The 24,720-nt window shown below is 38.2% G+C and overlaps 1 protein-coding gene and 1 long non-coding RNA gene across 10 annotated transcripts in view; one reads left to right on the top strand and one right to left on the bottom strand.

Annotated features, from left to right (window-relative positions):
* Positions 1-24,720, top strand: part of ARHGAP20 (Rho GTPase activating protein 20) — a 133,993-nt gene that overhangs the window by 95,714 nt on the left and 13,559 nt on the right. For 5 of the 8 annotated variants that reach the window (XM_051849486.3, XM_051849448.2, XM_051849477.3 and 2 more), the window contains 7 exons: positions 2,231-2,272; positions 3,157-3,241; positions 6,553-6,630; positions 9,211-9,277; positions 13,455-13,643; positions 22,702-22,880; positions 24,304-24,465. In XM_051849486.3, coding sequence (XP_051705446.2) covers positions 2,231-2,272; positions 3,157-3,241; positions 6,553-6,630; positions 9,211-9,277; positions 13,455-13,643; positions 22,702-22,880; positions 24,304-24,465 — 802 coding nt within the window. The remainder of the gene's footprint in view (positions 1-2,230; positions 2,273-3,156; positions 3,242-6,552; positions 6,631-9,210; positions 9,278-13,454; positions 13,644-22,701; positions 22,881-24,303; positions 24,466-24,720) is intronic. The other 3 variants (XM_070077928.2, XM_051849467.2, XM_070077925.2) reach the window with 1 other exon arrangement.
* LOC103349462 (uncharacterized) lies at positions 226-24,305 on the bottom strand. Of its 2 annotated transcripts, none has more exons than XR_011390546.2 (5): positions 23,864-23,999; positions 21,447-21,505; positions 20,896-21,027; positions 20,249-20,365; positions 226-361 (listed from the first exon to the last, which is right to left on the bottom strand). It is a non-coding gene; the product is annotated as an uncharacterized LOC103349462 (long non-coding RNA). The 2 variants fall into 2 exon arrangements; XR_011390544.2 differs by lacking the exon at positions 226-361 and adding an exon at positions 14,026-14,301 and having other exon boundaries at positions 23,864-24,305.

Genomic DNA, 24,720 nt, shown 5'->3' with positions numbered 1-24,720 from the left:
CTCCCCTTTCCTATCAGAGATGTTGGAGACAAGCCTGTTAGCAGATATAAAAATCTTGGTGCCTAGGACTCGGCCTTCCAAGTTGCCATGTAACACCATTTCTTGCAGGTTCTTTTTCCTTAGGGCACCTTAACTGAGTGAAGTATGGCTCCCAGCTTCCTCTGAGGGATGATCCATAATGTGAAAGAATCCATCTTGTCTTGTTCTGTCTCTAGGATGCATTGCTTCCTCCTCTCCAGGATTCTATTATTATCTCTTTCAGTGGGCTTTGGTGCTATTGAAACTCTGAGATTGGTGTTGATTATGGAGTCCTTTAAATGACTGATACTGAGAATTACTAAGGAAACTGGAGCCCTGGATTCTGTATCACGTGGGAGAAAGGGGAAAATGCAAGACTATACAATCTCTATGAATTAAAAAGACATACTTCTTAAAACATAATTTATGTTTTAAAGTATATGTTATATATGCAAACAGTGAAACACAGCAGTGAGAATGATCTAAAACACTGCACACAATAATATGAATAAATCTCACAGGCACAATGTTGAATGACAGAAACCAGACACACAGTAATAGTATACTGTAGTTTATATTTATATGAAGTACCCAAACCAGCAGATGTACTCTCTGCTGTGATTCAGGAGAGTGGAAACCTAGGATCTACAGAGAAGCGTAAAGAGATCTGCCAAGGTGGATGCTGATTACATGGATGTGTTTAATGTATAAAAATCCTTCAAGCTGTACACTTAAGCTTTGTACAATTTTCTCTATATATTATGTCAAAAGTCAAAATAATGCTAAATATTATAAGGAGATAAGGAGAATTTTTTTAACTTTATAATGAATCTGAAGAAAAATTCTCATCTAATTTCAATAGACTTTTGCCAAATCAAGATTTGATGTAAATGAACCTAACACAGTCTGTTTTAAGAAACAAATAAAAAGGGATTTTGAAAGATGGAAATTGTGTGGTCAGTGCTTAAAAAAATGATGTAATGTACATTCTGATGACCAACCATGGAAGATTCTTATGAAGAAAATGGCTAAGCAACAAAGAAACAAATTACAAGTATTTATTAAGTATTTTTCTGGAACAACAACAAAAGTAGGGTTTTTGTGTTTTTTAGAGAAATAAAAAACTACATAAAGAGATTAGAGTATTCTCTCAAGAGATTAGAAATATGGTTTTTAAAGCTTTTCACTGACAAGACCATATGGGAATATATTTTAAATTACTCTTAAGAATTAAATACAGGGGCTGGTGTTGTGGCACAGTGGGTCAAGCCACCAACTGCAATGAGACCAACGCTGCATATCAGTGCTCCACTTCCCATCCAGCTCCTTGTGAACACACCTGGGAAAGCAATGGAAGATGTCCAAGTGCTTGGCCCCTGCTACCCATGTGGGAGACCCAGTTGGAGTTCCTGGCTCCTAACTTCATCGTGGCTCAGCCCTGACTGTTGTGGCCATTTGGGAATGAGCCAGCAAATAGAAGAGATTCATTCTCTCTCTGTCTGTCTCTCTGTCTCTCTCTCTCTCTGCCTTCCAAATAAATAGAAATAAAGCTTTAAAAAGAGTTCATGAAAAATTAACATTATAAAAAAGTAAGCAATGACAGCAGGAAAACTAATAATTTAATTGTCAATGGATTAATCTTAACCAGGTTATAGTGATAGTAAATTTTCTATAAACTGTCACTAGTTGACAATTCTGTCCTAATGTATTAAAATTTTATTTTCTGACAAAAACTGGTTTCCAGGCTCAAGATATTTCCATATATTACCAAATTCTTCTTTAATCTCAACCCTGAGCATAATTTCTGTATGTATGTCATTTCACACTGCAAAAATACTCTGAAATAATCAACCCCATTTTAAAGATAACGAAACCTAGGCTTAGCAAGGTTAGGTGATTTGCCATGATCCTCTGGTTTGCATATAATTTTGAAACTAGGTGTGTAGATTCCAAATTAAGTTCCTTCTCCACTGTAACAGGTACCTCCCACTGGTAGTACCACTCAGAAAAGAGCAGTAAAATAGGAAAGCACGTTTGTCTGGATACCATCCATGGATTTAATAAAACTACATTTGACTTATGTAGTTTTCCTAAGGGGCATTGTCACCACAGTGTTCTCCAGAACACAATTTTGCCAAGGTTGCAGCTTGTCTGTGCACCTACATCAGTAACAACAGGCTGTTCATATCTCTCGCATTTTCTTTGATTGCAGTTCTCCAGAACAAAAGGACAAATGGCTCTCTCTTCTGCAGAGGTACTTTTTCAATATCTATATTTTTAATCTTTTACGTATGCTATGCAAATTCCAACCTATTCTGCAGCGAAGTGTTCCAAATTCTCCCCCTTTTCCTTAGTAGAAATTGTTCATTTGCCCTCAGAATAAGCTGTTGGTTAGATTGTACACTACCTACTACTTTGAATAATGTTCTCTCGTTACATGTGTATTAACTTTCTAGGAAGGAAAACACTGAGGTCTAGTTAAATCATTTGAGACAAAAATTAGTCATTTCTCCCATCTCTTTCTGGGTTCCAACCTACCAGTTAGAACAAATAGTTTCCTCAAAGTATGTATAAAGTTTCCATAAAGGGGAGGTTTTTTGCTGAGTGCACACAGGTCAAGGATTATCCCTGCCATTTCACAGACTGAAATGGTCAGCTTGGGCTCCTGTTTCAGACCCACAGTGCTTCCCTCCTTTCACCTTTCACCCTCCCCAAGCTCTGGGATAACCAAGGTTTACACTTGACTAGAAAGCTAAATAAAGTAGAAGTAAAAACCATTGTTTTGGTTTGGCCTAGTAAAGTATTATGTAAGCCCCTACACTCTACAGTAAGTTCCCAGACCTCCAGAGAAGGGAGGGGGAGCATCCACAGGTGTGGTGGCCCAGTTATGTTTCTCCATCCGCACTCCTCATGGTTGCTGCGTTCTTTTTGTGCCTCTGCCTAATGTCCTGAAAGAAAATTTTATTCCCTTTCAACCCATAATGTAAAATGACTTTGCTAAGTCTTCCCATGTGTCTTTTTAAAAATAGCATATAAGTATATTGAAACTATTAGCACAATAGATTGACTTGAAAAATAAGCCACTAGTGAATGCCATCTGACGCAGTGTTGTTTCGGGTTGTTGTTGCATTTGATTAGATACATCAATCTAGAGAAAGAAAAGGACTACCCGAAGAGCATTCCCCTCAAAATCTTCGCCAAGGACATTGGGAATTGTGCCTATGTAAGTGTTGTGTTTCTAAGCCAGAAAATTTAATTCCAAGCACCTAAGGCAGAACATTATGGGTAACAAGAGAGACAGATAGGCAGGCAGACAAGACAGACTGAATATGCTGTGGAAGGTGGGCATTTAGAAATACTGTGGTGGGGGATGCATTTTTAGGGTATTTGCATGTCTATGTATATGTGAAAAGTAAACCCTAGAGAAATTAACTTTCACTGCAGTATTTAATATGCACACTTGGAGAGAATATTGCTTGTCAGAGGACTCCTTCTCCCTCTGGCAACTGTTTCTCTGGATCTTTTCATTAGCATCTGCAGAGGCTTATATAGTAAAGCTATTTCTACAAGGAGGTATTTCCTTTTGGTATCAAGCAATTTTTTCCCATCTTTCACTTCTTAAATAGAGAGTGGTTTTGAAAACGTCTTCATCTTTGTTAAGGATTGATTTCCTTGGATTAAGAAAGGGATGATGATCTTAGAGAAATGACAGTTGTAAGGGATTAGCATGATTCTGCCTCACAATGTTTATTATATTGGTCAAATAATTATTAAGTCTTTAACACTCCATTAGTATGTGTAATTGTGATGACTGAAATTTCAGTACAAGAGCCAAGATGTTACTGGTGATGAACAAGATGGAAATTTATGATGATTTTTGTGAGACTACAGATGCCATGCTTCACAGCAGCTCTGGATCACAGAATAGTGTTGTGTTGTGGAAAAATATATAGTGCGAAACAGTTAGTTTTGGCCAAAAACAGAAGTTATGCAAATATTCTGAACAACTCCTGAATGCCTGATGTCACTGCTTGGGGGCAAAAAATACTCAAATTTTTATGATATGAGCCTACCAGAGATCTCTTTTAGCAAAGTAAAACACAAAACAAAGCAAAACAAAAAAACACTGTTGTTTCTGCCTGCTTTGGTTCAGTTGTTGTGGCAGTTGATTAGGTTCAAGATTTTCTTGGAAAATCCATTGAACTGATTTTTAACACTTTTTGGCAAGTGTATGCTTGAGAAAGGACTTATGCCCAACTCTCACTTCAGAAAAAGCAGTAAGAAATGCAGTCAGAGAGATATCCTGTATTTATCACTAGTGTCCTGGAGAAGTCAGGGGTGCTGTGACACACTCTGTCCTTTGCTCTCTGAAGTAGCTTTCCAGGCAGGGATCCCTGCGCCTGGGAAGAGTGATCCCTCCAAATAGGAGTGCCTTATGGAGAAGATTCTTCATCCTTGGCCTTTAGTTATGCACAGCCTGTCAGTTCATCTTGCTACCATGGAACAGAATAGCCACGTTTTCAGCTTTGACTGAGCCAAGGAGCTCTGTGTGCTGAAATTCGTTTGTTTTATCTACCAGAAAACCTTGCAGAGGACAATATAATCCTATAGTTGTAGTTTCATACAGATGTGCCCAAAGTTAAGAAAAAAAATTATCTTAGAAGCTAGGTAATTGACAATATAGATTCCTTACTTTATAAAAACTTGGTGAGATAATATCTTTAAATTGAATAGAAGGGTTTGCAGACCCTAAAGAAACTGTAGAAGCAGGAGCTGTTTTGAAATTTCATCTCAAGTTAAGTATGTAGCATGCTTTTAAAAACTCTGATAGAAATCAAATCCAGTTGGGTACACTCAGCCCTCCCTGTTACAGTCTAACAAACTTTTGCATAATCTTTCTAGCTTCAAGAAATGTAACTCAAAATAAATACATGTTAAATGCTTTACAAAAATTAAAAATCCAATTAACAACTTTTTGAGGCAGTTTGTCCTGTGAAGTATTTTGTTCATAGGGAAGAAATACTATAATAGAAGGATTAGTGTTGAATTATCAATGGACTCACTTAGCTTTATTTTTATATCAATTATAGACATTTATGCTCATTGCTGACTTATCTGATAATTATGTGTAAATCTGTGTGCATAGAAAAAATATTTTAGATAGCATGGTACTGTCTTATTTAAATAATGTCTTTTGGAATTCTGTGAGCTCTGTAGATATCTGAGAATCTTAATTCTTTTTCTACTTGTTGCAAATTGTGTTTATTTTTAGTAGCAATTCTCAATATGGTTTAACACAGAGGTATTATAAATACCCTATTTAATGGCAGAGTTGGTAATAGAATTGAGCTTTCTAAAATTTTCAGTTGTTTTACCACACTCATTGGTTTAAAATCCTCTAGAAATATCAGTAGTGAAAATCTTAGTAGCCATAGTCCCTGACACATAGAAAATACTAAATAAGTAGTGGTTTTTTGTTCAGTGTTTTAAACGCCTTTTGTTACAAATTCTTACTCTGATTTTACGTAAACTGATTTTATACCATGCAAAGAAATAAAACCACATTCTAAGAAAACAGTACTCAGGAAGAAATTTATAAGGATCCAGCTGTCTCCCTTTTTAACTATTATCTGCCTTATGGTAATAAGGCAGAACACTAGTCTGAATGATTTTTCGGGCAGAGGGGCAGATTAAGAGGAAGATGGGAAGCAAGGTCCATGTATAATCTCTGAAACATACTGAGTCTTTTTCTACCACGCTGAAGCTGTTATAGGAGGGTAATTCAAAAAGTTCATGGCAAATTGAATGAAACATTGTGTATTTTTGTGTCAAAAAGAAAAATGTTTAAATTCCTGCAGAGAAGGTTCTTCCAAAAATTCACAGAGTGGTATGTCATTGGTGCAGTAGTTCAGTCACCTCGTGGGACACCTGTATCACACTTCAGAGTGCCTGGGTTCAGGTCCCAGCTCTACTCTGGATTCCAGTGTCCTGTTAATGAAAACCTTGGGATGTAGAAGGTGATGGTTTAAGTAGCTGGGTCCTTGCCAATTCCATGGGAAACCTGGATTGAGTTCCCAGCGTAAGGCCAGCCCAGTCTAGCCTTAGCTTTTGTGGATGTTTGGTAAGTGAACCAGAGAATGAGAGGTCTTTCTTTATCTGTGTTGATCTCTAAATAATTTTTTAAAAGTCATGGAAAATTCATATCATGAAAAAACTATGCATGTATTTCAAATGTTTTTGCACCAAAATAAACTTTTTGTTCTATTTTCTATGAACTTTTCGAACCACACTTTTATTTTGTAAGCCGTACATCATTCATTTTAAGAGAAATAAATGCTTATTAAAGTGTGTAACATCACAAGAGTATGAAAGCCAGTTATGATCATGGGCTTGTGTTCTGCTGAAGTCTTGTGCTTTACTCTGTCCACACTTGAAATCAAGATTTGCCTTTGGATAATCATTTAGCCATGATTGTTTTGTTTACTTGTTTTAAAAAATTGTTTATTCATATCTATATTTCTTTTTTTTCTACAGTCTAAAACTATAACAGTAATGAATTCAGATACAGTGAATGACGTTATCAACATGTCATTACCAATGCTAGGGATAACTGTAAGTTATTCTGCTAGATATTCTTAATTAAATTTTAATTTTATACTTTATACTCTTGTGAATTTTATCCATGATAATACATCTTTTATTACAGATAGAAAATCATATTTTGTCTCCAAAAATGTAGAAAATATAGTAAAGCTTTACTACTAGTTAATATAATTCTTCTATTTTAGCTATTTAACTATTAATCTAATTCTTCTATTTTAAAACCTGTAAACCTGAAAAAACATAATTTTAGATTGATAATATGTATTTTTATTGTGTTATATACTTCTACAAAAAAATTGGGGTAAATGATTCATGATAAAGTCTAGCCTTCTCCCTGCCACCACCTCCCCCGCCACTATTCTTCCCATGTCTCCTTCCGTTGTTCTCCTCCCCTCTGTTATTACCCTGGATTCAACCAGTGTTAGGATGATGACTTCTGAAGGATTCACTCTGTAGCAGAATTTTTACATAAGGAACATATGGCTAGAGACAGGGGTTTAGCCTGGCGGTTGAGATGCCTTTCAGGAAGTCCACATCCGAAATCAGAGTGCCTGGATTCAATGCCCAGTCCTGGATCCTGATTCCAGTTTTCTGCAAATGCAGACCCTAAAGTCAAGAGTGATGGCTGAAGTAGTTGCTTCTCTGCCACTCATGTGCGAGACTTGGAGGAGTTCTCAGCTCCCAGCTTTAGCTTGGCCCAGGTCCAGCTATTACAGGCATTTGGAGAGTGAATGAGTAGATGAGAGCTCTCTCTGTGTGTGCGTCTCTCCCTCTGCCTCTCAGATTTTAATAACACATGACAAGAAGCCATATTGTCTGATTGCAGGTCCTGAGAATCAGATGGCTGGTACCTCTAACAAACTGCCAAAAAAAATGCAAACTTTGAATTAAATCATGGATTTGAAGAGCTTTGTAGTACACACCACACTCTTCTATTTTCTGGGGCAAAGATGATTTTTTTGAAATTTTATTAGTGAGGAAAATTGAAATGTTTGAAGATGAGATTAGGAAGATAAGAATTGGAAGGCACATTCATCACTTCCCTACCACTTATAAAAACAGCACACAATTAGTGCTTTCATTAAAGGGAGAAACTTTCAGAAGGATAGAAACTAAGGAAAGCACGTGAACAACACAATTCTTTGAGTGAGGTTCTCTATAAATATTAAAATAACTGATATGTGATATGACACATATTTAAGACATGGCATAGTAGTAGTCATTGTATTAAGATTTGCTTGTGCACAGTGCTATAATAGCCCTTAAGAACTCAAGCCAACCAAAATTAGTGGTAATAAATTTTAGTTAAATTTAGTAATATATTTTAAATGTAATTAAATTTGTGTGTGCTGGGTAAAGTTGCATTGATTTCTTTTATGAATATATTTTAGAAGACAGTGGATAATTTTAGGGATAGGAAAAGAGATTAATGACATGACTAACTTACCTATGGCTTTCCCTTTGGATAATGTGATCCATCTGAGACTGAAATATGTGTATGCATTTAAGTAGGAAGTAAAGTTATTTGCTTATACCTGTGCCAAAGGATTATTACAGTGTTTTCAGAAACTACATAAAAGAAAGACTTCTATTAATTGTTCTTCCTATTTGCACTAAAATTTTTCCACTGGGGATGGGACAGGGAGGAACTTACGAATAAGCTATATTGGAGGTGGAATATGGGGGGAAGTCTGCATGGTATTCTCCATAACTGGACACTGAAGTATAAAGCGCAAGTCCATAATTTTTCATCAGAAGTTAAATGTATGTATATGAAATATTACCAACAGACTTGCCTGTTCTAGCTTCATGTAAATGTTATTGCTCTTTCCCTCCTAGAGGATTCAGAAAACTATAGTTTAATACTACTACTTTAATGGGATTTATAGTGTCACTGGGTTATAATTCTACTACCAAATAGTTTTCCATTACTGAGCCTGTTCTCTAAGTATGGCTCTTGTCCTTTCAGTTCCCAGGAATGGACTTGCCCAAACTAAAGCCAGAGCAGACCGTGCCAGCCACCTAACTTCTCAAGACCTCCTGGTCATTCTTCTCCTGCTCGGTCAGAAGCAACTAAACTAACAATCAGCCTTTGAGATGTCACCTCCCAGTCACAGACACAGCAGTGCTTTTAGCTTTCTGAATAACCAGATTGTCTCTGGAGTTAAGTTCAGCATCCTCTGAGAAGTTAAGAGACACAGCGCATGTCAGGGCTATGAAGAAAATATAAGCCTTGTATAACTAGGCATTTTGTTCTTCCTTTGTAAAAGCCATCATTTCACATTCCCTGGGCTACCTAAATAGTGAGGTCCTGATTCTGTGTTGCAGTTCGTGGATTCTTGGTGATCACTGAGGGAAGAAAGCAAGATTCCCGAATCCTCTACTGAGGATCGGAGGGGGGGGGGGGGTTGTAGGAATTTAGTACTATCATCTTCAAAAGTCACATCTACCCTCATGAAGCTGAATAGCATTTATATTGTCCCCAGGTTTTTCTTTTTGCAAAGCTTAAAAAAATGCCAAAAACTGTGTCCTTATTCAGTTGTCAAGTGTGAAAGATTTATTGTGAGTTTTAATTCTTTTATCTCCAAGGGCTCTGAGAAAGATTACCAATTATGGGTCAATTCCGGCAAGGAAGACGCACCATACCCACTCATTGGTAAGTTTCTGTAAAAATCTAAGATAGCTTTGATTGTAATTTAATTATAATTTTAAGTATCTCAGAAGATTGGTAATATGATACTAAGTTAAACACAATTAAATATTAAATCTCATATCAGTTAGTAAATGCTTGAAAGATTTATTGTGTGGTAGAACAATATCTCTTCACTCAGTGGCTAATGGTATGACTGGGGTGAGAAATCTAAATTTTCCTCCCTGCAGTTTTACTTTACAAAGAGAGCTAACCTGCTAAATCTTTAAAACACATTTTCTGGGTATGGCATTATAACACAGCAGGTTAAGCTGCCGCTTGTGACACCAGCATCCCAAGTTCCACTGCTCTGCTTCCAGTACTCCCTGATAACACACCTGGGAAGGCCATGGGTAATTGCTCAAGTACCTGGGCCCTGCCACCCATATGGGAGTCCTAAATGGAGTTCCTGGCTTTGGCCTGGCCCAACACCAGCTGTTGTGGCCATTTGGGGAGTGAACCAGCTCAAGCCCAATCAATCTCTGCCTTCTCTGCCTGCCTTTAAAATAAGTATTTTAATTTTTTTTCCTGCAAGCAGCATGTTTGATAATGATTTTCCTCCATTTGTCTATTATTTAGTTCTTGAGCTTTCTTTTCCTATCTCTACTTATTGTGTTACCCTGTGGAAGACCATCTGAAATCTAGCCTCACATTTTAGTACATCCGTGAGTATTTAGCAAAGTTCTAGACACAGGGGGCAAGTGTTAGACATCATAAAAAAATAGATAATTCCATTTAAAGTCCTAAAACTCTTCACTGCCTAGCACACTTCGCTATTCACCTAAATGTTTTAGCATTTGTTTTGAAGAGTTATTGGTAAATATGGTATACCTCACAGTATTAAAATCATTTAGTTGAAAAACATTTATTAATCAATAGCACTTAAAACAAGGGAGCACTTAAAATGGAGCACTTAAAACAAGGGAGAACATCTGTAGCAGAGTCTGAAATGACGACAGTGGTGGTGTTCATGACCTCGTTATTCCAAAATGCTTATTATCTGGCAAGTATTGTGAGAAACATTACATGCATGATCTCAGGTTATCCTTTCCTTTATCTGTGAGGTCACTGTATAATTTAGATTTCTGTCAAGTAATCTGAGCAATATTTTAAAGAAAATAGTAGTTATTTTATTTGAAAGGCAGAGAGGGAGGGAGAAAGATAATTTCCATCTGCTGGTTTATTTTTTTTCTTTTTTAAAGATTGTATTTATTTGAGAGGTAGAGATACAATGAGAGAGACAGAGAGAGAGGTCTTCCATCTGCTGGTTCACTCCCCAAATGGCCACACCCAGTCCGAAGTCAGGAGCCAGGAGCTTCTTCCAGGTTTCCCACGTGGGTGCAGGGGCCCAAGCACTTGGGCCCTCTTTGTTTTCCCAGGCCATAGCAGAGAGCTGGATCAGAAGAGAAGCTTGAACCGGTGCCCATATGGGATGCCAACACTGCAGGTGGTGGCTTTACCTGCTACACCACAACGCTGGCCCCATAATTTACTTCTTAAATACCTATGACAGCCAGGGTTAGGCCAGGCCAAAGCCAGGAGCCCAGAACTCAATCCAGGTATCCTACTTGGGTGGCAAGCAATTGAACCTCTGATGCCTCCTAGGGTATGCGTTGGCCGGAACCTGAATTGGAATCTGAGGAGCTGGGGCTCAAAACAAGACACTCCAATATGGGATGCAGGCATCCCAAGCAGAGTGGCAGGGAGCTGGATCAAAAGTGGAGCAGCCGGGACATAAACCAGTGCCCATACCAGGATGCCGGCATCTCAGGAGGCAGCTTTATTCTCTCTACACAATGCCAGCCCCTATACTTACCTTTTAATTTAGTTTTTTTACTTAGAATAAACCTGTCGGGAGCTGGTGCTGTGGCACAGTAGGTTAACACCCTGGCCTGAAGCTCCAGCATCCCATGTGGGCGCCGGTTTGAGACCCAGCTGCTCCACTTCTGATGCAGCTCTCTGCTATGGCCTGGAAAAGCGGTGGAAGATGGCCCAACTCCTTGGGCCCCTGCACCCAAGTGGGGCTCCTGCTTTGGATCGGCACAGCTCCGGCCGTGGTGGCCAATTGGGGAGTGAACCATCGGATGGAAGACCTCTCTACCTCTCCTCTCTCTGTGTAACTCTTTCAAATAAATAAATAAATCTTAAAAAAAAAAAACTCTGTCTCTCCCTGTCACTCTACCTTTCAAATAAATAAATTAAAAAAAATAAGCATGTGATCATGCTCAGAGCTAAGGATAAAGTTGAATGGGTTTCAGATTTTATAATGTCCTTTTTGTAAAAGTCATTGGGCAAGAATTAAAGTTGTCATTAAAAATCAAATACTTAATGAAATTGGTTTAATATATTTATTTAAAAATAGCTGCATAACATTTAGTCTTAGAACAGCTCCATGCTGCATTACTAGCGTGAGACATGATTGTCCCATGATTTAGCAGCAATTCTTAATTGTATATATTTATGTCTTTGTATTTATATGTGTACATTTAAATATAGACACACAAGAATTAAATGCATATTAAATTTGAAAGATAGAGCTGCAGTACTCTGGCTCACTGCCCTCACCCCCAGAAGCTTGCTGTGGCCAGAGCTAGGCTGGAGTTAGGAAGGATACCCATCACTCCCAGGGTGTGGGTGGAGAAGCAGCTGGAACTGAGAGCTGGAGCTGGGGCTCAAACCTAGACATTCCAGCATGGAATGTGGGCATCTCCACTGCTTAACTCTCTATACTTAAAAAGAATCCATGGCACAGTATTATTTACAGATTATATTGAGAGGATGCAATTACTTAGAGTACAAAAAGCAAAAATCATGTTGCAGTCAGATGTCCAGGATTTAGTTTTTCTGGTTCATAAATTCCTTTCTGCATCTGTTTCTAATCCCCAGCATTCTCCTTCTGATTAGTGCCTGTGAACACAATTTTAGAGGACAGCGGTGGAGGGAAGCATGGATCAAGCCAGCCCCAGTGCTCTGGCGTAATTCTAATTGCAGAATGAAGGATGTCTTTTTCAGACAGACGTGTTACATAGTAGTGATAGTGTTGCTTTACATATATAGTCCTTTGCCCCAATAGTGAAATTAACCACTAATGTTTACTTATTTGATATGTATAACATTTGTGTCAGATAGGCAAATAATTTAAATTACGTACTTGAATCAGAACATGAATTTGCTGAATATTTATAGTTCTAGGTAGTGAGAGAAATTACAATGTATTTAAATATTCATATATGAAGACATAGGAAAAATCATTAGGTTTCTCAAATCAGAACATGAATTTGCTGAATATTTATAGTTCTAGGTAGTGAGAGAAATTACAATGTATTTAAATATTCATATATGAAGACATAGGAAAAATCATTAGGTTTCTCAAATCAGAACATGAATTTGCTGAATATTTATAGTTCTAGGTAGTAGAGAAATTACAATGTATTTAAATATTCATATATGAAGACATAGGAAAAATCATTAGGTTTCTCAAATCAGAACATGAATTTGCTGAATATTTATAGTTCTAGGTAGTAGAGAAATTACAATGTATTTAAATATTCATATATGAAGACATAGGAAAAATCATTAGGTTTCTCAAAAACTGATGTACATATTTATTCCAATTAATATATCTATCCTTTTTTAAAAAGGATTTGTTCATTTGTTTTTGAAAGTCAGAGTTAGAGAGTGAGAAATCTTCCATCTGCTTGTTCACTCCCCAAATGGCCAGGCCTGGGCCACACCAAAGTCGGGAATCTGGAACTTCATCCAGGTCTCCAACAAGCAGTTGGGCCATCTTCCGTTGCTTTCCGAGGTGCAATGGCAGGAAGCTGGATCGCAAGTAGGAAGCTGGTATTACAGGTGCTACGTAAACTGCAGTGCCACAAAGCTGGCCCCCCAGATAATTCTTGAAAGATATTTTTCCTCTTTGCTTTCCTTCCCTCACCATGAAAATAAACTGCTTTGGTAGGGTCACCTGCGTAATGCAGTGATCTGTAAAGCTATAGGAGTATACATGGTGAACCTTCAGTCAGCAGAAGGATCCTAACCTAAAGTTGTTGCAGGAGTAAATAGGAGTCTACTCTAGTTGGTAGCATACATGCTCATAGGAATAGTCTGCCTGAAGTCTACTTGTAGGTTTTTTTATACACAGGACATGAATATCCCTATGGAATTAAAATGAGCCATCTTCGAGACACTGCACTCCTGACGCAGGGATCAAAGGACTTTGCTGCCACCCTCAACCTCCAAGAGCCCTTCCTCATGGAACAGCTGCCCAGAGAGATGCAGTGCCAGTTCATCCTGAAGCCCAGCCGCCTGGCTGCAGCCCAGCAACTTAGTGGTGAGTTCCTTCTCCCCCTGCATAGAGCCTTCTCTCAGCACAGGTTTTCGTTCCTGACCACAGACTTAGCACAAAAGCAGAACTCCAACTTCCAGCCAGATAACGTACATTCTCTTTCAATTGGAAAGATGGAGTTTTAGAAGATGATTTTATAAATTATAAATTAGCAGTAGGCATGACTAGATTTTAACCAGCAGCTTGTAGCAATACAGTCTGTCTCTTCTTTTCACTATTCCAGGCAATGGTGCAGCTGTGTCAGTGCCCTCTTTGCACTCTAACACTGTACTGTGTGTTCCTCCAAGTGGTTACATTATAAAAAGCATGGCTGTCACAAGACTGTGATGCTGTACCTGGATGGTGATAGTGATAAATACAAAGGTTATTCAGAAAGTTCACAGAAAATATTTATTGAAAAAAAAAAAACGCATGGGTCTTTTAAGAATTATGCCAAAATAGGCCGGTGCCGGATTCTGTCCCAGTTGCCCCTCTTCCAGTCCAGCGGAGGATGGCCCAACTCATTGGGCCCTGCACCTGCATGGGAGACCAGGAGAAGCACCTGGCTTCGGATCAGCACAGTGCGCTGGCTGCAACGGCCGTTGGAGTGTGAACCAACGGTAAAAGGAAGCCCTTTATCTCTCTCTCTCTCTGTCCACTCTGCCTGTCAAAAAAATTAAAAAAAAAAGAATTATGCCAAAATAAACTTATCTCTTAATTCCATTTTCTGCTAACTTTTTGGAGTAGCCTCATCTACATAAATCTCTCCTTAGCCTACTGAGCTCATATAAATCCCCTTTGAACTCCAATGTCTCTTAACCATCCCATAGTAAAGACAAGAATGAAAAGCAATGTACAACATAATTTACCCTAACTGAAGTTTAAGCTCTCTATCTGAAATTAAGATTTTATAAGAGACAGAAGACAATGGCTACCAAAAACTGAGTGGGATAGTGGAAAACTAATGATGAACTTCTATAACTGTCGTTGTCAATGTAAACCAATTAAGGGGATCTGATGAACCCATGGCATTGCCTTTTGCAGATGAGCAAACTCAGGCCCAAAGAATAATAATAATAAGTTTAAATGGATGGCATGGACCTTCCTGGCAAATGACAGATTATTAGCATCATCTTACTGCCAGATGAAATTCTTCATCTATTAATAAGAGTACCTCATACCTTTTCCATCTTCACTGCAGAATGACCCTTTTTTGAGACCAACCATCCAGACTTAGAGAAAACAGACAAATCATTCATTGCAAAGATTCAGATTTTTTTTTGCTTTAGATGTTCATACAGATCAGTATCCCTTTAAACAGAACCTCCGCCAATGCATTTTAAATTGTTTAATTTATAATTTCCACACTAAAACCACCTTAGTTTCTGAAATAATTGCAACACCGGCATTAAACATTTCCTATTCAATCCATTGATTCAAGACTGACAGCTTGTTAGGCAAAAATACTTGAACTGCTCTCTTCAACTACTATTTGTTCATTTTATTTTTCGTCTCTGGAAGCCTGGATTTCTTCTGTCTCATACCACTTTATTCATCCATTAGCGCTCTATCCTACTTGAAAATTTCAGGATTATGATGAGATTCCATCTTGCTGAACACCAGAGCCCCTGTCAGTCTCCTTTGTACTCTCCCATAGTCCTAGTAAAATCCTATTTAGGTGAATTCTAAGTACTATTAGATGAAATCCTATGGCATCAGGAAAGTTTGTGATCCTTAATAACCAACCCCAAATGAGCACTCCATACTGGCTGGACCATTGTAATTATGTTTCATTAAGACATGTTCGAGCTCCTTGAACCAGCCATATCATTTACATCTCTATATACACATCCTGTCCTGTCACTTTCTGATGATCTCCTAGCTGGTAAGTCATCAAAGGCTCCCTCCTATATGCAATTTGGGACATGCTCAAGCTGACTTGCCCCAAACGGTAGAGTTAGAAAAGTACCAGGGGATTCCAATTCAATCCCATCAAGGTGGCATGTACCAATGCCATCTCACTAGTCCAAGTGATCAATTTCTGTTCACAATTGATCATAATGATAGGACTAAGAGCCAAAGAGATCACATAAACAAGACTAGTGTCTGCAAATATATATATATATATATATATATATGCTAAACTGATCTTCTGTATATAAAGAAAATCGAAAATGAATCTTGATGTGAATGGAAGGGGAGAGGGAGTGGGAAAGGGGAGGGTTGCGGGTGGGAGGGACGTTATGGGGGGGAAGCCATTGTACTCCATAAGCTCTACTTTGGAAATTTATATTCATTAAATAAAAGTTAAAAAAAAAGGCTCCCTCCTCTGTCAAACAAAGGTAGTTTGAATTTTTATTAGTCATCTCCTATAATGTAATTGAGTTATGGGGTTGTAAGTCTATTTGCTTACAACTCTGCCATTTTGAAGGGTGCTATATACAGATCATGGTTTTTTATTCTCTAAAATGTGAGCTCCATGAAGGCATAGATTTTCATTTCTTTTGTTCACTTCTGTGTCCCCACCACCTGGCACAGTGATGGCATACGTACTCAGTACTTGTTGAATTAGCTAATTCAGATATTTTTTTAAACTTTTATTTAATGAATATAAATTTCCAAAGTACAGAATATGGATTACAATGGCTTCCCCAGATATTAATGAATTGCTTTATCAGTCTGTTCATTCCCTACAACTCTGCTGAGGAGAGTAATATTCTACTCTTTATTCTCTGGATCCTTTATCAGTTTTATTTAATTTCACTAACAGGCAGTCAAGTGCCCTGAGGGTTTCACCTAATTTTTCCAGTAACTTACTCAATTCAGTTGTAGGCATCTTCTGCTTAGTTCTTCTCTGAGGTAAGGATAACAGTTGTTCTAGTAGTAGGTGATTCATGGTAAATAGGACCAGGGATGGAGTAACTATAGACCAGTGGTTCCAAAACCCGAGTAACAGAATCACTTATGCAACTTAATAATTATAGTTGAACCACTTAAATATTTTTAAGCCACAGAAGATTTTGATGGACATATGCTTTGGAAACCACTGACTTAAATCAGGAGTTAGTACACTTTTTCCTTAAGGAACTGTATAGTAAAATTTGCATATCAGTGCAAAAAAACCAAGGATATTATGTCAATGTTCGTGTCATAAGAAGCAAATTTCCATATAGTTTATTGATGGAATTTAAAACAATAAATAATTGAATAATTTATAGTAAAAATTCTTTCAGAGGGACAACAAAAAATTACTGATCTGATCATCAAAACTGATTGCAAATGTTCTGGTCTGCAATGAGATTTCTATATTTCATCTTTGAAAACATCTTTTCACACAGAAAGGTACTGCCAAATACTGATGTGCTGCAAGCAGATAATTTTAATTGAACATATTCCTCTTTTGGATGGTATTTGCAAAATTTTGTTAGATTCTTGTCTTGGTGTTTGCCTTTTCAGTATATCTTTTCATTGCAGATTAATCACTTTCAGCTGAAGATTAGGTAGACGCTCCTCAATTGAAAAGTTAAATGTATTTTGAGATAAGGTAATTTCCTTTGCTCTTGCATTGAGATTGGTATGACATAGCTGGGACTGTAGTTTGAGCTCAGAATATTTGCTGCAAATTGGTTTAGGGATAGAGTTCTTGTTTTAACTTTTGACAGGATGAGATGTGTATTAAAGCAGTTTGACTTTACCATGGTGAAAGTTTTATTTGTATTGTTTTGCCTTATAATTTTAGGTTGAATTAATTAAGAAATATCAAATCTACAGCAAACAGTAATTTCCAGAGCCATTCAGTGTCTATTGGTAGGAAGTCCAATCTTGGCCCTAAATTCAAATTATCACTGAAAAACTATCACTATTCAGCCATTGAGTACTATGTGATAACACAAGACAGGCTAATGTTTCGTTTCTATTTCTGATAAAAATTCACAAGATTAAGAACAATGAAGCCCCTCAGAGAAAATGAAGTTCACTGTTGTACCACTGATCAGTGCAATACAATAAATAACCATAGCCTTAAAAAACTACATTTTCCAAAGCTTTGTAAACTTGTCAAATTAATACCTTTCTCTGCTCAGTACATTTTCATCACCATCAAATACAACACATCTTAGCAGATTCCATTTCAGGTAATATTGAATTACTGTTTTCTCAAAATCTTTGAAAATATTCTCACCTGTAATTGTTCCATGCAGATAATTCAAAGCTAACTCTTTAGCTGCTACACACTGAACATTGACTTCTTGGATAAATAAGTAAACAGTATTACTAATTTCAATAACCATGACTTATCAAAAACCAGAATGCATCTCTTATGATGGACTCAAACTACCTCCACGAGCATGAAGCAATGAAACAAACTGCAGCATACATCTTCTGTCTTTAAATCCCTGCTCTTGTCACTAAAGCTCACTATTATGTAGACATGTTAGCACCAACTTCGTGAATTGGAATTCACTTTACATGGTTGTTGTCTTATTGTCAGCATCCCACCCGGCTTCTGTTACTGTTCATAGGGACTCTTTAATTTAAAGGAAAAAAATGCCACTGTGGACATTGTTTTCAGTTCTCCCATAGCATCATTGGCTTATAGAAAATACAACCATATGAAGATCAAAATCTTCTCCAGCTTGTCCCTAATACAAATCAAAATTTAAGAACAAGAGTTGGTTTTACTTTCCCTAATGTTTCAATTGAAAAAAAGCCAATATTCTTTTTCAGCATATATTATAAAAATATAGAATGTGATCTTACTTACCAAGTACCACTTGTTAGAGTCCATCAGACTCTGTGGCCTGTATAGTTCAAATCCATATAAAACATAGATTCTTAAATTGCTTAGTCCTACAAAGTGGATATTTTGCATAGCCTCTTTTGTGAAAACCAGATACTGTTTCTAAGCTTAGAGGATAAAAGAAAATCATTTCTATAAGAGCAGTAGCTGAGAATAATTGTATTTTTAAGCCACCTCAATAAAACTGGGCATAATTAGGCAAAATTCTGTTGTCTCCCTTTCTGAGAAAGATTCCTCTAGTTGAAGAAAATAATCCTGTTAACTAGATAACCTTATGTCAGCGTAGTCATCCCCAGTGTTCTTCTGCCTCAGCATGGAGGCAGAAAATAATGTAATCCTGAAAGTAGAGTAGCCCTCAGTCTCTCTACCAGCCATCTCTGAGACTTAGAGTACTGTAACTTTGTCTTTGGGGTGGTTGGTCCCTAAATTCAGGGTTCAGGACACAGACATTTAAAGATTTGACCTCAGATATCAAAGGAAATCTGTTTAGTCAGGAAAGTGTTTGCCCCTTCCTGTTCCCAGAGCATTTTATACATGTTTTGTTTAGGTGTCTACCTGTCTCTTTAGACTGTTAGCATCTTAAGGCCTGGGAATTCATCCTCAGGGTGTAGAGCAGAGGTTAAATGAGCATCACACCTAGTATGGAAAACTTTGAGTTGTATATGAGAGTCTGGAGTAAAGAGGGATTTTTCTGAACTGTTGGGGTTTCCACATCCAGGTTGCAGTTCTGTGCCCACAGTGTCCCACATCTGGTTAAGATGCAAATCTAAAGTGCAATTGAACTGTTCACTGCCCTTGTTGGGGAGGGGGGTATAATTTGGGTAGATGGAGGCCAGAATAGAATTTCCAATTGAAGTGTTGTAAGTATCATTCTGTACTTTCAAGAATTGCAGTTTTTAATATTCAGTTCCCTAATTTAAACGTGAAAATGAATTCTGCCAGGGTTATATAGGAAAGCTATACCTACATAAATTTAGTTTGCTTTATATTTACTTCACCTTTTTTTTTACAGCAATAGTATGTGTTTTCATTAGCCTGTGACATTTAGAAAGTCAGAGCTATACATTAAAAGCTCTGCAAGAAAGTAAACTTTAATGAAATTTTTTTTCTCTCAAGCCCAGAGGGAACCTGAATTCTCAGATTGAATGCTTTGCATAACAAAAGGCATGGCTACAGCTGAAAGTACTTATGATAAAGGATTCAATTTCAACTTCATCTTCTGTCTACACTCATAGTATAGCTGGATATATAAATCATGGATAGAGCATTCTTAAGTTTGTGAAAGCTAAACCATATCTGATAGTTTTAGGAATAATAAAGCCAGTATAAATGTGAGCAAACCATACTAACTACAACTCCTCAAAATACACATTCATGTATATTAAACTAATATGTGCACAGGTTGACATTGCTAACCATACAAGAACCCCTTCTTGGATTCCAGAGCGTTTAGTTTCATTTTCTAAGATGGTGGGGATCTAGGATGTTAGGACAGGAAAAGAATACATCAATTGCACAGAGCAGTGGTGTTCCTTGGGGTCTGTTTATCTCCTCAAGTCTGGCAAACAAGATGGAGAGTGGGATGGAGGGTAGGGCCTCTCTGTTGGGAGCAGTTTGGTACCTTGGCAGCTTTAATCAGGAGCACTGTGACCCATACGATGGGCAAAGTCATGCTCTTTATACATTATCCTATATGATCCTCTCAGTAAGCCCTAGAGGGATAGGGAGGAGAGTTTAGATAACTTGTCCAAGTAAGTGTCTGAACCAGGAATATAATGAGGCTCCTAACTCAGACTCAGAAAACTTTACATACCTGAGTGTGTACAGTGGTGACATGTGGGTGACTGTCTTAGGCCGTCTGGTAAAAAACTCCTTATTCGCTTATCCTCCCATAACTTGGCTTGTCTAATATTTGCTTAAGTACATGATCCTGAGGCAATAAAAGGGTAAGGCATGTTAAAAATAAGACTGCTTTGAAATTAGCTTTTGACAATACAGATCAGTGGAAGATCTATTCCCTTGCCATTCCATTATCAGCAGAGGTCAGGAGCCACCCATCGTGCTTAGGAACTTGGAGTGTCATTGGAAATACTGCCATGCAGCCAGAGTTTAATAACTAATTCCTATGCGCTCCCCTGCAAAAGATGGAGTCAAACCAACAGTGGAAACAGCCTAGCTATGAAGGCTCCTCAAATCTTTATTGAAGCTATTTTGAATCCACTCCACAAATCAGATTTGGGCAGAATTTATTTACAATATTTGGGGCTCCCACTGTTAGGTTTTCTCCATTCAATTTCCATCCTCTCTGTTCTCTTGGTTTTCAAGCCAGTAAGAGTACAGCTTTCTCTCTAAATTTCAGTTACTGCTACTGCCTGTCCTCAGGCTAAAAGCTTGAGGAAAAGAATAGAAAATTCAGGCATTCCCTTCATCCAGATGTACACTTTTACCACTAGTACCCACCTTCTTTTGGCCTCTCTTCAGTGCCTCCAGGTAGTTTTACTTGGGTTTATTTGTCCAAGGCTTATAGTTATTATCCATGTGTATGTTTTGGGAGGAGATGGCAGGAGGACCAACCGCCTTTACAAATGGAACCTTGAAGAGCATTTTCTCTATCAAATCATGTTCAAACTCATTAACTTTCATGTTAAAATTAGACACAGCACAAAAAAAATGGCATGACTAGATTATCATAAGATTATAACTCACTGTTGACATTTCTGCCTTTTTTCACTCTACCTTTTTTCATTTAAATCCTCCATCAGTTTCAACTGTTCAGTAAGTATTATTTACTAGGTACAAGGCACCATGCTAGATGGCCCTTCTGTTGAAATCTTGTTCATTCAAAACCCAAATCAAATGCAAAGACCCCTGCCACTGAACTACATAAAAATGATATACCTCTGAGTGTCTCCAGTACTTTGTTCCTGCATTATAACATTTATTAATATACTTGCTTACCCCCATGACCACCACTACCTCCAGTCTTAGTCCCTGTTAGGTTATGAACTTACCATAGCAAGGGCCAGTCTCGTTCATGTTTGTGTCCATCCATGCTGCCTTCAGCATACATCTTTGCAGTTACAAAGAAAGAGGAAAAAAATTGTAGAACATTAGCTTCCTGTCTCTGTTCTCAGTAGTACAGTGGGCATCAGGTAACAAACCATTCTTTGTCTCTGGGCAACAACTTGAGACACATTTCAATCCACTTCATCTCTTCTTCTACCATCTCCCTCCTTTGCTGTTTCTTATTATTTAATTGTGGTCTCCTTCAATATTCAGCTTTTTTGTATGCTTGGTCTCATCTTTTAAATGGAAAAATATGTATACTGATATGAAGCACTTTTTGCATTAATTTGTTACAGTTAAATAAGGGAATCTTTTTTCTCTATTGAAAATGTAATGCTAGGGTGAGTGTTTGGCCTAGCAATTAAGACACCAGTAAAGATGTCCACCTTCCATATTGGAGTACTTAGGTTGGAATGTCAGCCCCAGCCCATGATGTCAGCTTCCTGGTAATGCAGACCCCAGGAAGCCAGGTGATAGCTCAGTTGGATTCCTGCCACCTACTTGGGAGACCTGGATTGAGTTCCCAGTGCTTAGCTTCAACCTCAGCCCAACCCAAATGCTGTAGCCATGTGGAGAGTTAATCAGCACATGAAATTTCAAGTTCATTTGTTTTCTGTCTCCTTCCCTATTATTTGTGAGGCAGACAAACTGAAAATTTAGTGCCAGCACTCAAGTGCATAAACCAGTAGTCCCAAAAGTTCATTTTTTCTTAGTTCATATTACAGTGAAATTTCATAGGTTGAATTGTTGATTAAAAAAAAAGGACCTCATCTGTAGTAAGTATTTTTTCTCTTTGAGCCATAGTAACAAACATGAATTGATGGGGCCAGCACCGTGGCTCACTTGGTTAATCCTCCGCCTGTGGCACCAGCATCCTATATGGCTCCGGGTTCTAGTCCTGATTGCTCCTCTTTCAGTCCAGCTCTCTGCTGTGGCCCAGGAGGGCAGTGGAGGATGGCCCAGGTGCTTGGGCCCTGCACCCGCATGGGAGACCAGGAGGAAGCATCTGGCTGGTGGCTTCTGATCGGCGCAGTGCTGGCCATAGCGGCCATTTGGGGAGTGAACCAATGGAAGGAAGACCTTTGTCTCTCTCTCTCACTGTCTATGACTTTACCTGTCAAATAAAAAAAGTATTTTTTTAAAACTCAACTGATGAAGTTACATGAATTGAACTAGGTTTTTTAATTGTCTTTCCTTTAGATTCAGGTCAGAAGACATTTAAAAGGAGAAGATCTATCATAAACTGGGCCTTCTGGCGGGGTTCTAGCACTCATCTGGACAGCTTGCCCATGTCACCAACGTCACCTGTGCCAGGACAGCTCTTTGGAGTTTCTCTGCCAAATATTTGTGAGAATGACAATCTGCCCAAGCCTGTCTTGGTAAGTCTCATTTTGGCCCATAAACTAATGGGAAGGAGATTTTTGGAATAAAGAGCTCTGGGTGATAACATATGGCTCCAAATGGAAAAATTGCAGACATTCTATTTTTTTATTCAGATAATAAAAATCTGATTTAGCTATTACATTATCTAAGGGAGATTTAATATGGATAAGTTAGTCCACAAGTTCCAGGAAAGAGGCACACAGCCTGTTCTCATGAATGAGAATTGGCTCTACAGAGAATCCACATCATTCCTCACAAATCCTTTCTTGAATTCCACATCGTTCTGAGAGTCATCTTTTATCAGTCTAGCAGCAGAGACTACGCAATGTTTATACTTCTTAAAGGTTTAATAAACTTTATGCTTGCACATTTTAAATACAAAGAAAGATAAAATTCCCTGGCAGTTAGTTGTCTTTAGATTAGATTAGAGCCACTAACATTTTACCATCACTAACTGCTATATTACATAAGCACTGTTAGGCAACATTTTAGTTAGTATCTAGCATCCTTCCAGCACTATATTGGGTATATGACAGTTTGTGCTATTTTGTTTATCCTTCACAACAAACATAGAGGGTAGTTATCATCATCCTTACTTTACAAATGTTAAAAAGGGGCTGGCATTGTGGTGCAGGGAGTTAGGCTGCCTGCAGTGCTTGCATCCCATATGAGCACTGGTAAGAGCCCCGCTGCTGAAATTCTGATCCAGCTCCCTGCTAATGTGCCTGGGAAAGCAGCAGAAGATGGCCCCAGCGCTTGGGCCCTTGCCCCAGAAGTGGGAGATCTAGATGGAGTTCCTGGCTCCCCCTGGCTTCAGCCTTGGCCCAGCCCCAGCCCTTTTAGCCATTCGGGGAGTGAACTCAAGTAGATGCAAGATCTCTCTCTCGCTCTCTCGCTCTCTCGCTCTCTCGCTCTCTCGCTCTCTCCCTCCCTCCCTCCCTCCTTTCAAATTAAAAAACAAAATGCCTCAGAACCTTACCCAAGGTTGCAAAAGTCAAAAGGCATAACTCAGTTTCAGGTCTCATGGATTGCATGTCACCAGACCCATTCTCTTTGTTCACTGCAGAGGACCAGCACAATTGAACAATTAAAATATACGCTTAGCAATTTTTAAGAATATACCACCTCGTTATTAACTGTAGCCACCATGTTATATAATAGTTTACCTAAGCTTATTGCTCCTACTTAACTGAAATTTTACAGCCTTTCACCAACATCTCCCTTATTCCACACCACTCCTCCTGCCTCATAATGTTTGCTCCCCAAAAATTACTTTAATCTTTCTGGTCATCGATCCAGCTGCAATCCTTCAGTGCTCTCCCTCAAGCAGCCTCCAGCCCCTGGCAGCCAAAGTATATACTCTCTTGCTTGAATGTGAAAAGTGCCATTTTGGTTTTTTTCCCCTTTACTTTCTCATAGGATATGCTGCTTTTTCTGAATCAAAAAGGACCCTTCACAAAAGGTATCTTCAGGCAGTCTGCCAATGTGAAATCCTGCAGAGAGTTAAAAGAGAAACTCAATTCTGGAGTCCAAGTACACCTAGACTGTGAATCTGTTTTTGTGATAGCATCAGTCTTAAAGGTAGGAAACATTCTCTCTTCACCCCATGGTATAGTTGTGGGGCAAGGTAAATGATTCGTTGTATTATTTGTGTTTCATCATGAGCATTATTTAATTTTCAAAGCGTCATAATAGATTTAGAATCAAAGTATGAAAAAATCATTTCACAGAGTCAACATTGGACATTTTAAGTTACGACTAATATGATATGTGAGCTATACTTCTTAAATTTTTTTCAGTCCACACTAATTTGTCATCGCTGCTTCTACTTTTTTG

The sequence above is a fragment of the Oryctolagus cuniculus genome, chromosome 1, assembly GCF_051225735.1.
Source record: "Oryctolagus cuniculus isolate XC-2025 breed Fujian yellow rabbit chromosome 1, ASM5122573v1, whole genome shotgun sequence".
Lineage (NCBI taxonomy): Eukaryota > Metazoa > Chordata > Mammalia > Lagomorpha > Leporidae > Oryctolagus > Oryctolagus cuniculus.
Note: the sequence above shows the minus strand (reverse complement) of the source record. Positions and strands in the feature narration are given on the sequence as shown.